A 12,759-nucleotide genomic window follows, 5' to 3' on the forward strand; every position below is an offset into this window, starting at 1 on the left:
CTCAAGCGTGAGCTGCTTGCAACCGGTCGCCATTTTCGCTTCCTCAGCCATTCTCCCCTCAACACTCTAGCTCCACCTCACGTCTTCTACTGACTCCTACCCGATCTTGTCCAAAGAGAGTCATCGCTGCCATCTAGTGCCCATAAATAGTCATTATACTAACTCGATCTGCTTGATACTTTCAGCACAGCTGGCCAAGGCTTTCCATAGTTAATGTCTTTTAACGTTTTTGGCGGCACTTATTTGGATTTTACTAAACGTTATTAAACGTTTTTGGCGGTCAAAGAGTTAAGAACAAACTTTTACTTTGAATACCAATTCATTACAAAGTACATTTATTAGCAGGAAATCACTTTTGATAATTGAGTACAAATGTCGACAACTTTATGACTTCTACTCAAGCAACAATTTACCAACTTCTACTGAAGTTATTTTTGTTAAGGTACTTTATACAAGACTGGCTAAAATGGATATTGATGATCTAGGCTCAAACTGACACCATTCTAAAAACAAATACTGTACAGGCAGTGTTTTAAGTAACAGTCCAACATTCCTAACTGCCAAAATAAGTGTCATCACACGTTGGTGTCTTCACCATCACTTAGACCCTTCTGTTGTTTATCACACACAAAACTAAAAGCAAAAAAGTGTAAGTTTCAAATGGCTTTTTAAATGGGAATATTTCAATGGCAGAAGTCATTAAATTCAAAATTGTATTACTTCAAAGGCATTGGACAGGTTCCACTGCAAGCCAAGCACATACTGTGCTGTACATCCGTGAGTGTGTGTGTGTGGGGGGGGGGGGGGGGGGGGGGTTGCGCGTGTGTGTGTGTGCACTTAGATTTGTAATGTGTGTGTCTTGAATGTGTGTATTGAAGTGTATGAGAGACGGTCAATTCTCGGTTGGGCAGAAACAATGGAACCTCTCTGATTACATCTCCCTGTACAGCGGGCAGAGTGTGTGCGTGCGCGCGTGCGTGTGTGTGTGTGTGTGTGTGTGTGAGGGATGCAGAAAAGCAGGGCGTGGGGGGTAGGGGGAGGGTTCTTGGAAGAGGGGGGTACTGGTGGTCCTAAAATCGTTGCCTCCCCCTCTTTCAGCCACTGTTTCCTCTCTCTCACCCCCCCCCCCCCACACACACACACACACCCACACACCCCCCCCACACACACACACACGTCCCCTCCCCTCATATTTGCCTGGCATCTCATTGGTTAAATTCACATCCATGAGTGTGTGTCATTGGCCTTGGGTGCGTGTGTGTGTGTATAGATGTATAAAAATATGCTCAGCGTGGGTCGGCGAACTCCGGCCACAAGTTCTCAAAGTTCCTAGCGGGAAGGACAGACGCGAGCCAGTGAGTCAGACAGCTCAGAACCAGCAAACCCGTCGCTTCAAAACGAGGGCAAAAACAGACTTGGTGGAATATCTTCTGAGGAATATTTTGGTTTCTGTCCCATTGTCCCGCCCCTATCGGATCTCCATGTTTGTACTCGGGATTTGTGGTCCAAATCCATCACACTCTCCCGATGCGTCTCCCTGAAACTTTGCAACCCAACAAACTTAGACAGACGTTTGCAGAATTCCACTTGGACTAAAATCAAAGTAGACAGCAAGACCAGTTCTGGAATGAATTTAACACAGCCCAGCTTGTCTCGGGGGGCTCTGCTGCATCCCGGCCAGGTGTCACTTGTGAGCCCAACGTGGGCCTCGAGGACCCCAAGTCCTGCTTCGGATCTTGAAATGGGTTTTGAGCAGAATATCTCCGGAGACTGCAGCTCTCCCAGTGACCACGGAGGCACCAGGAGAGCACAGCCCAGGGGCCCTCCCATCGATGGGGGCCAGAGTCCAGATCTGGCGGGCAGCGGGAAGGGTGTGGGGGGCGAGCAGAGGATCCGTAGGCCCATGAACGCCTTCATGGTGTGGGCCAAAGATGAGCGGAAACGACTGGCCTTGCAAAACCCAGACCTGCACAATGCTGTGCTCAGCAAGATGCTCGGTAAGACAATTATCACAGAGGGAAACAACAACAAACAATTTAGCACACAAAGATCCACTACTGCTTTTTTAGTAGTTTCCGCGCTCATTTTCATCTTGTTTTTATTTAATTTTGTAATACTTGGGGTTCACTGATCTTATCCGGGATTCACATTTACTTTTATGAAGAGAAAAGTGCATTTCATTTTAAGGTACTCGGCACAGCACAACTGCATGCAATTTTTTTTTTATATGATAACTATTGTACTTACCACAAAAAAAATTACCAACAAAACACAACTTTTATTCTGAACAAATTTTTATTGGGCTGATGCTCATTTAGAAACATTATGACAACCTTTTTCCATTCCAGTTCATTTGTTTTCTAATTTGATTCTAATTAAGAAACTAAAAATAAGTTACGTGTAGTCATTATAGCATTGATACTGTAAAACAACAAATCTTTGGCTCACCCTATTTTTTTGCACCATAGTGAATCCAGGTTTACGCATGTGTGCATGCATAATGCTGCTTTCACTGGAATGTATGCTTGCTGCATCTCAAGAGATTTAGCATTTAACAAGTAGAGGATTTGAATTATACTTCATATCCGAGCAATTATCACTTTAAACTGGAGACATTTTAATGTCTAGTATGAAAAACATAACACGGAGAACGTAAAACAGTACAATCTGCATATATATATATATATATATATATATATATATATATATATATATATATATATATATATATACACACAAACCACAAACACAAGGATTGGGTTTGAATGAGATAACAATATGAATCTTCATAATCAGCTATCATTATAAAAATTTTGTGTAGGTTCTCTATCTTGCAAAGAGCCTAAAATGTCGCAGCAGAGCATCAATTAACTTTGTGCCGCTTCCATGTGCTCATTATGTCATAAATGTCAGAGTTTAGTCAAGGCCTTGATCCAAAGTGACCGCCAAACTGCCGCAAACTGGCGTCGGGACCCCATATGAAATATGGCGCACTGTTGGGTGTCACCTTTGTGAGAAGGTGTCGTTTGAAAATCATTTAAAGCCAACATAACAATGAAGGAATCCTTATTCTCATCATACATGAGTTTAAATGATACATGCTGTATGTCTTGTATATTGTATATTATGAGAAACATAGAATTACTTTTAGAAGAACTCTAAGACAAAGTTAATACATGTCAGCACAAAAAGTTATTTACTGTTCTGATTTTAATCTTTCAAGATAATATTTGGTCAATTTAATATTTTTCAAAAAATATCTATCAAATTGGTCAGTCCACACATGTGAGTGTTATTATTTATTTATTTATTACAAATGATTGACCAATCTAGAGTGTTGAAAATGGCGTGCTCTCTTTGCTGATATAATGTTAATGGTTGAATAAACATGCCATTTATGGGGGCTCCTGAAAAGTGCCTATTTTGGAAGTGCAAGATTTCGGCGCGACACCAGCGATATATAGCACTTTCACATATTTTGGTTACTCAATGCAGCTATGTAGTTTTCAAACTATAATAATAACAGTAGTATGACATACTGCACCACTGAGTACTAGAATTTCTTTAACTTATAGTAAAGTAGAAAAATAGTTGCACCGATTCGGCAGACTCATCGCACAATCATACAATGATAAATGATTACCAAGCATCAACTAAACTAATGAGCTCATTACCCCCATCATGCAAAAAATACATAAAAATAATAAAGGTCAATTGTCCAAGCTCTCTTATGGTGATTTTGATACTACAGCTCACGCTCAAGAGGACACAGGTGGTTGTAGTGGGGTAATTTGTAAGGGTTAAAGCAGGTCCGAGTATTTTTGTGAGCATGCCAAAGAGGAAATCAGATGACAGAACGCTAGATAGCAAGAGAGCGGATGAGTGGGTCAACAAAACAGCTGATTATGCCAAGGGAGATCACAGTTCAAGCCCTTTTTTCTCTCTCTCTCTGCTTCACGTTTCTTTTTTGCCAGAGTGCATTACGACAAAAGCCAAACCACCATTTTTCCTGAAACCTTAACTACTGTTCTGGTCTCGCAAGCTAACCGAATGCTTGTCACTCTGCATATCAGTCATGCAACCGATTTTAACTCTCCTCTCCATGTGATGTGTGTCAGGCCAGTCGTGGAAGGCGTTGAATTCTCTGGAGAAGCGTCCTTTTGTCGAGGAAGCCGAGCGTCTGCGTCTTCAGCATCTCCAGGACCACCCAAACTACAAGTACCGGCCTCGCCGCAAGAAGACCACCAAGAAACTCAAGCGTGTCGAACCGGGGCTGTTGCTTCACAGCTTGACCCAGAGCCATGGCATGGGTCCTGGCATCGTGCCCCTGGGTGGGGAAAGCGGCTCCGGAGCCACTCCATACGGACATGTGTCACACCACCATCACTCCCACCACCTGCTGCCCTCTCTGGGCCACTTCAGGGACCTCCAGGGCCCGGGGCACCAGGAGCTGGACAGCTACGGGTTGCCCACCCCGGAGATGTCCCCTCTGGAGGTTCTGGAAAACGGAGCTAGCGAATCAGTCTTCTTCCCCCAGCATGCACAGGAGGATGCAGGGATGGGAGGCTGGAGCAGCTACCACCATCATCACCACCATAATCCGCATTACAGCCATCACTATGGCAACCATCACATCCCCATGCATGGTGCTCCGACACAGAGCCCGAGTCCAGGAATGAACGTGGGAGTGAACACTCTGAGCTCAGGTCGGAATCCCAGAATGGCCTCGGTGGAATCAAACATGGCGTCGAGCATGAGCCCGATTCATTCGAACGGTTCTCGGATGAACCCAGCGCAAACATCAGGCCGCCATATTGCCTTGAGGAGTCCCATGAAATGCCCACCACCGCCCCATGACTCCTATCCCCAGTCCTCAATCAGCCTCCATGAGACGGTTAAACCCCACCAAGGCTCCCTTCCTGCCAGCTACTACGGCCAAATGTACGGCAGCGCAGCCTCCAGTTTCCCCCCGACTCACCTCGGCCAGCTTTCGCCTCCTCCTGAGCCCTCCCCCACTCCCTGCTCGTCCTTCCTCTCCAATGTGCATATAGCAGACCCATCCAATTCGGACTCAGCTGGTCACATGGGGCCATCTTCTTCCGCTGAATTCTGGTCAGAGGTGGACAGGCATGAATTGGACCAGTATGTGAATACTGCAAGGAACCGAGAGGAGGCCTTTGGACAAGGTGGGCTCGGGTCCAAAGTCCTGGTCTGGCGTGGCAGCGCTGACAGAGATGGCAGCAGCGAAGAAGGAGTTAGCCCTCTTATATCGGCTCTTTCTGATGCTAGCAGTGCTGTCTATTACAGCGCGTGTATCACTGGCTAATACGTCAATTCGTGGATGGACATGATTCTGGTTTGGGTTCATCTGAAATGTTGATGGGTTGTTTTAGGTTCACACGTTGGGTCAACTTTTAGTCTTGCTTAAACCCACGTGGTACACACAAATGGAATGCATTTCTTGGCTACATTGTGCTAGCTATATTGCTAGTTAACAACAGTGTGGCCCAGTATGTCCCGATATTGGCATTTGTGATTCAATTTAGTTTTTTTCCCACAATATTTGGACCTAGAATTTCAAATGTACTTGTATGAATTCATAATTCAGGTGCTGTGACTTCAGAAGCGATAATGCTACAAGGAAATTGCTAACCACTAATGAACTGGAAGGCTTCACCCTAAAACTGGAGGATATTTAGCAAGGTCAAAGTCAAATACCGTGTGGTCTTGAGGAGCTTTAGATGAATTGAGGGCGCTTATTTAATGGCCGCGTGAAGGCCAAACTCAGGAGAAAAAGGGGCTAATGGGAGAACTCGATCCAACCTCCATGTGCGTGTTTCCGGGAAAGCCTGAGCCACAAAGCCGGGGCGGACCACTGAGGTCTCCCACAAACTATCCGGATGTTTTACAAGATGGCTTTAGGTTTCTTTCTGAGTGGGATTGTGATATATTCCTTATTTCCTCACTTTGTGCCAACATGTCTTTTGGCAAACGTGACCCTTGTGTGGATTAGGAAGTCTTTTCTTTTAATCAGTAAGCGTCTCAAACATGTCTGTTGTTTAGCTGTATGCAACAACAAAAAAGATGGAGCTTCAGGCCTCGCTCTGTAGATCATGGAAACTTTTTTTTTTTTTTAGTACAGGCCAGAATTGGCCACAATGTGAAAGTAGTACAACAAAAATATGGAAGTGTAGATAATGCAAGGCCAGTGATTATTGCCATGTTTTGTTCATGGTCTGTAAACCACACTGTTCACATTGGCACTCGGTGCTCATGCTAATACATAATGTAAGATCAGTCAGTATGCCGTGTTTGCAACATTATATCCCAGCATAAGCCGCATTTCTTTTGCTGTCTGGCTTCACATCCAGAAATACGCAGAGGCAAATGCGATGTCTAAAGCTCTCCTTTTAAAATGGCTGGCTTGCTAGCACGTGTGACATTGGAACACCTGAATTTAATGTAGATGCTAACTGTGTATAATATATTGAGTTTATGTGTAATTCTGTGAAGGGGAAATTGAAGTATAAAATGTTCTCTTTGCACTGGGTTTAATACGTTTGCTGTATAGAATATCGATTTGAAATGTCCTTTTAAATGTTTTTGGGGGGAAAGGACTGCATTTTTTTTCATTTGTCTTTTTAAATAAAGAGTTGAGGTTATTTTATTTGCCTTGGCCGAGCTACGCCTCTAAGCTGTGATGCTTTTAGCTAAACTAAAAGATGACATCTCCACACACCAAAAGTGCATTATAGGCAATTTAAAGGATATTCCAAACATTTCATTTTAAAGCTGAATGTGTGAATAACCACATGTCGTAAGAAAACAAAATGAAATAGTGATTACGGTAATTTTATTTATTTAGAGTCCACTGCCTCTGTTTTGGTCTGGACTTGTTATGTTTGGGACACAGCGCAATTGCTAATTCGCTAATGTGTATGATCAACACATGATGGGATAGGGTTAAATGGGGAGTATAATTTGCAATAGAAAATGTCATGTTTCCTTGGAGATGTGAAGGCATCTTTGTCTAATTGATTTGTATTTATCTTCTTTGCATTATGAACGCAACTCTAATTAAGAATGACCCGGCAAATCTGTTACAAGTTCTATTTCGCTCATCGCAAGAAAAGGTTCCCTTCCAGCCAGATTATCGGTTTTACTGCGGAGTGTAACGGGAATTTGTGGTTTTGTCTGTGCTGGGAAAAATGACAAACCAACCCCCTTTTTTTTTTTTGTAGATGTTTATACAACATGTAGTTTTGTTGCGAGCGGGATCTTGAATGTGATCTTTCCCTACATCTGTTGTGCATTAAAGCCATACACAATACATTTTTCTACATGACACAGTAGAAGAATATCAAGTATGTTGTACAATTTTTACCACACTGTTCCTTGTGGCCGAGTTCATCTTTCCAAGTGTGTCCTCGGAGGGTTGAAGTTCACTTGGAGAAGCAACTTTCTGAAAAAGTCCTTCTTCTTCTTGTTCTTCTTCGCCAGCATTTTGTTCCCACTTTAATTAGCTGTGACACACAAAGAACATCAGAGGGGCATTTCTTTGGAGTCATGCAATAACTCTGAGGCTTTTGGTTATAATTATGTGCAGTGGGGTTGGGGTGGCGGGACAAAAAAGGACACATACCATTTGAGGATTGATACAAAGGACATTTTCTCAAGCAGCATAAATAAATTATGAGATGGATTTCCCCCCATTCGTTCACAATCTGTTTGGCAGGGACATTTTGTCGACGTAGTTCTTTTGTTTGTCTATTGTGTTTTCTTTTTGAATATTTGGGTGGTCTGTCCGTGTTTCTGTACTATTTTATGGTGGAATTTTACAAAATAAACACTTAATAAACACAACAGCCTGGTTTCAGACTCTCTAGAAATTCAAATCATCAATGTAAATCAGTTGTTATCCTCCATGCATTGAAACAATGGTGACGAGGAACCGCACGCTATCAAATCAATGCCACGATGTCGCCACTTTAAAATAATTGTATTCGATGTATAATTCAATTGAAACATATTTTGTTCTGGAACACTGGTCTAAAAATACATGAATAATAAGTCAAGTGTAGCACACGTTCCGCTATCTAATCATGCGCCAAAGAGGCTAACTGTCACCATCACAAAACTTCTATTAACTCCAAAGGCAATAGTTAAACATTTGAACATGCTTGCTATCAATTATAAGTTAAACATGCATCATTAAATCCAGTACAACAATTAACCTGTGATAAGTGGCACTTTATTGAGCCTTGTCGCTCTAAATGTGACATTATATAACTTCCTGTAAATTTTTTTTTTTTTTTCGTGTTCTATTTTACACCCCTTGCTTAGATGCTCCTTCTTATATCTATATCTAATATGGTGCGACCTTTTGTGAAAATATTTGGTCAAACGGCCTCAGCAAGTACACTTCAGAGGATATGAGTCGTCTTAATTCTTGTGGCACTTTGTCAATTGAAGCCACATTTTTAGCCACGTATGCTAGCTCGTATGGATCACAGATGAGCAAGCAAATTGATCCAGTTATCAGACTTTTAAAAGTCTACGGTCAATTAATCTTATCACATTACAAACATCATTATTTTAAGATGTTTGGCTCCAATACATTCAGGAATTTACTTTTATATTTTTTTCCACCCAAAAACGACAAATGAGACTCTAACAAACGAACAAACAAACATTTCTGTAGCATCTTCAGGATGATCCGCAGGTGCTGATAATGACATCACCACGTCTCAGCCGCACAAGCTTGTCAAGTGATCTTAAGAGCCGCTTAGGAGAGGTTTCACACGATGACCTCGAAGAAGCTGAGTTGCAGCGCCGCAAGTTCTTACAGGAAACCACATCACAACGGCAAGTGTCAGGGGAACTGCGGTCCTGACGAGAAAGCGTTCAAATCCTGAATCCAAATGATTTGAGGTTTTCTATGAAGAACGCAAATTTCACAGTTCCCTTGATGCTTCGTTGTAAGTCATCCAATAAAGCGCACGGAATGCTGAATGTACGAGTTCACACCTTGTTCAGCTTGGATGAACAACACAACCAAATAGGCATGGTTCACTTTGTTTAGATTAGTGTTCTAAAACGCATGATATGATATAGAGTGGATATAAAAAGTCAACACAACCATGTTCAAATGTCAGTTTTTTGTGGAAAAAAATTAGACCCAGATAAGTACGGAAGCATATTGCATTCACTTGGAAAAAAATACAACTCCTGTTTTTCTGACTAATTTTTGGAAGGAGCTTTGTTTTTTTGAGTATTTTTTTTTTATTTTCAGTTTTTCTGAATATTTTTTTCTGTTTTACTGAATATTTTTTTCTGTCAAAAAACTATTCTGAAAAACAGGCTGAAAAAATTATTTAAAAAAACAGGGAAAATACATAGCTGGTGTTCTGTTTTTCGGAGTATTATATATTTTTTTACCTCTGAACTCCAAGTGACTTTTTGCAGACACTTTTGCGACACTTTCCCGCAATAAGATGGTCATGATTACTTACTGGCTCTCAATAAAGGAATTAATGTGTATACTGTATTGTGGTTTGTTCTCTAATCTCTGAGGGGAAAAAAAACCTTATTCACTGTAGAAAAAGAAATATTCAGAAAAACAGATTTTTTTTTCTGAAAAACAGAAAAATTATTATTTTATAAAACAGGGGGAAATTACTCAAAGAAACAGAAACAAATTATTCAGAAAAACAGAATAAAAAAAAAACGGGAAAAAATATTCAATAAAACAGAAAAAAAATACTCAAAAAAACAAAGCTCTCCCCAAAAATTAGTCAGAAAAACAGGACTTTTTTTTTGTGGCCCTAATACGCCGTCGTACTCTACAGATGCAACTGTGCACCAATAATCGAGGTTAGGTATGTGCTTGGGTTTTAAGTTCACTTCAGTTCATGTTTTGTCCGGTGAGGAACTAAAATGCTAAACGAAATGCTTATCTGTCGCGCAACTGCAAATATGAACATTTTCAATGTGTTTCAACAAAGCGCAACATTGACCTTTAGTCGTATTTTTAGGAACTAAACAATCGCAGACAAAAGTGACAGTAGCTGTTTGAAGAGTTTGAATTATTCTGATATAAAAACAGCAACAATGGCATTTCTTATTGCTTTGACTTCATTTGAAGAGCTTTTTAATTTTGCCTGAAAGCTGCATTTGTGCTATTCTTCACTCATTTCGCCTAAATCAGATTCCCCACTCAGCGACGGAGTGAATTTGGTCTTCTGTCCCTGTGAGTGCCCTGCATCTAACTGGCCGTAGTCCGCCGTTCGCCCGAGTGCGGCTGTGCCTGTGACCTTGAAGAGGCTAAACGGTATGATAAATGAATGGATGGATGTTTTTCATTAAGGCCGTAGACCGTAATGAGTTGCGCGCACATGTTGCACAATGTTGTGTGTTTACGCAATAAAAAGCTGCGCGGTGTTATAAAAGACGTTCAAAGGGTGCGACATCGACTTGATGAACTCATCACAGCTGTCTTTGTGGGAGGGGCCTGTATGGCCCATGTGATGGCAAACAAAATGTTCGGGAGAAATTCCACAGGGGTGGAGTTTGGATGTCCATGTTTTCGAGAGAGAGAGAGAGAGAGAGAGAGAGAGAGATGAGGGGTGAGTGACAATGTAAGAGAGTTGGAGGGATTTTCCCATGTTTTTTAATTGAACATGTGGTGGTGTGTGTGTGCGTATGTGCATGTGTGTGTGCGTGTGTGTGAGGGAGAATGGATTCTGAAGCCAACGTTGTCAAAGTAGTAGGTGATCCAGCATCTTGGGATTTCAGAAACTTTTGGGCGACCCAACTCGGATCCTTCTCATTTTGTGTTAGCGCTAGCTACAGTGCTAATAGATGGACATTTAATTGGTTAAATTTGGATAGATAAAAGTCAAATATGGATTTTGATCAATCAAAAACAGTTATGTAGTCACTATGTGTTGAATTAATGGAGCCATAATGGATTTCACTCAGGCACGTTGCTACACCGGGGCAAAGTGATGCTATCTTGCATCAGAAATATGTGTAGCCCCGCAAAGGCCCGTCCAGCATTTATTCTACATTTGAAAATATTTTTCTATGTATTTAAATGAGTTTAAGAACATGAAAAAGTTCACAAGTAGCCATTCTTTTCCAATCCAATCCCCGCTGCCATGTTTACGCTGCACCTGTACCCCGTGTGTGTTTGTGAGGGGAAGGAATGGGAGGGGAAGTGGTGGGGGACGTTCAAGATTTTGTGATTGCTCTGTGGTCATTTGTATTCGACTTGACTATTTTGTTGAATGTTCTTTGGTAAAATTCAGTGAAACGTACTTTTATACGAGAATGCTTGTGTTGTTTATCATCATTTCATTGAAAAAAAGTGATCAAAAGTGATTATTTTCTCATCACACGCGGGCCACCATCTGAACTCTGCCAGGACTCGATGTTGTCACGAGGGCGTTCCGCTCGCCTTTTCCCCTTCTTCCAACCCCCACCACTTCCTGTTTCCTGTCCCTGCAGGAAGTAGATCTGCACTCACTTCCTGTCAGTCAGCAGAGGGAGTTTACAGGAGTAAATTTGGTATGAGGCCTGAGGTCACGGCAAATTCTTTTTTAGAAACGTGCCCGTATTTATTTCAAAGATGAAAGGAAACGAGAGTTCAGAAAGATCTAAAAGCAGTGGGGAGTAAAGTATGGCCCAAATTTCTTCTTCATTCTGATCCACTGATACATTATCAAAAGGTCCTATCATACATTTTATATCGGTGTAGCCATTTTCCCTGAAATTGGTTGTTTAAAAAAAATATTCATTCATTTGTATTCCTTTTTCATAATTATCTTAATGAATAATTTGTGAATGCAAAGTATTTTGTTCTTCATTCACAAATCACTTTGGCCCATCTGTCCTGTTAAAAAAAAAATTGTATCGAACACACTCCTTGCCTAGCCAAACACTAAAATGTCACTTTCTCATCTGTTGATTTTCTTTTCAACTTTGCATTTAGTTTATATTTGACAGCCCCTTTTTTGTATTTGTTTCACATTTCACAAGTCAACTCCACTGATCCTGATTCCCAAATTCAACACTCGCATGCCTCTTCCTCGCATCGCTTCTCTCCCTTTTCGCACTGCAAGCCAAGGTGTGGGTGTCAAGCCTCTGAGTCGCCTGGTTTGGTGGCCTTGGCTCCCAAGGTCTCGTGGGCTGCGGGTTGAAAACCCGAGCCCACGAGAAGCCACTGACTAGTGGAGGCCATCTATCACCGTGGTAACAGCCAGCCGAGCAGACGGCCAGAATCTGAGTCAGCATAAAGTTTATTTCTGGTCTTGTTGAACAAGTAGCGATTCAAGGGTGCGTTTTATGCCTTGGTAAATACATTAGATTGTATATAATTTTAGAACATATAAATATAAACTATTTTTGGCTCCTGGCACTGGTGAGCTTAATGTTAGTTTCCATTTTTTTATTTTCCTAGACGTTGATTTGTTACAGTTTGTTAAATAAGGGATTTGCTTCAGCAGTTAATTTTGCACTACAGAGTCATCTTTAATTTCAAGAGGCAGAAAGCATCTTCTTCAACAGAATAGAAACGTAATGGCAAGAATATATTTCAATGACTGTGGCTCTGAGCAGAACGCAAAGTCAAGTGTAAGAAAAAAAGATGATACTTCTGTAAAATAAAATGCAATGATGCACATGTTTCAACTGTCAGGACATTTTGATTTCATATGAACCATTGATAAGTCCGTTAATAACATATATTCATAATCATGG

General features: G+C 41.3%; 1 protein-coding gene across 1 annotated transcript; it reads left to right on the top strand.

Annotated features, from left to right (window-relative positions):
- Nucleotides 1-1,330: 1,330 nt before the first annotated feature.
- On the top strand, nucleotides 1,331-7,805 carry sox18 (SRY-box transcription factor 18). Its single transcript, XM_086068148.1, has 2 exons — nucleotides 1,331-1,997; nucleotides 4,119-7,805. Exons 1-2 carry the CDS (start codon nucleotides 1,628-1,630, stop codon nucleotides 5,324-5,326), a joined length of 1,578 nt encoding a protein of 525 aa, XP_085924274.1. The 5' UTR covers nucleotides 1,331-1,627; the 3' UTR covers nucleotides 5,327-7,805.
- The last annotated feature ends 4,954 nt before the right edge of the window (nucleotides 7,806-12,759 follow it).

Source organism: Leptonotus elevatus, chromosome 2, assembly GCF_054856555.1.
Source record: "Leptonotus elevatus isolate MCC_2025b chromosome 2, RoL_Lele_1.0, whole genome shotgun sequence".
Lineage (NCBI taxonomy): Eukaryota > Metazoa > Chordata > Actinopteri > Syngnathiformes > Syngnathidae > Leptonotus > Leptonotus elevatus.

Bases quoted from the DNA above. Each gene is read 5' to 3' on its own strand.
- sox18 (XM_086068148.1), top strand. From the start codon at position 1,628: ATGAATTTAACACAGCCCAGCTTGTCTCGGGGGGCTCTGCTGCATCCC. The intron at 1,998-4,118 runs GTAAGACAATTA...GATGTGTGTCAG, and splicing joins TGTGCTCAGCAAGATGCTCG to GCCAGTCGTGGAAGGCGTTG.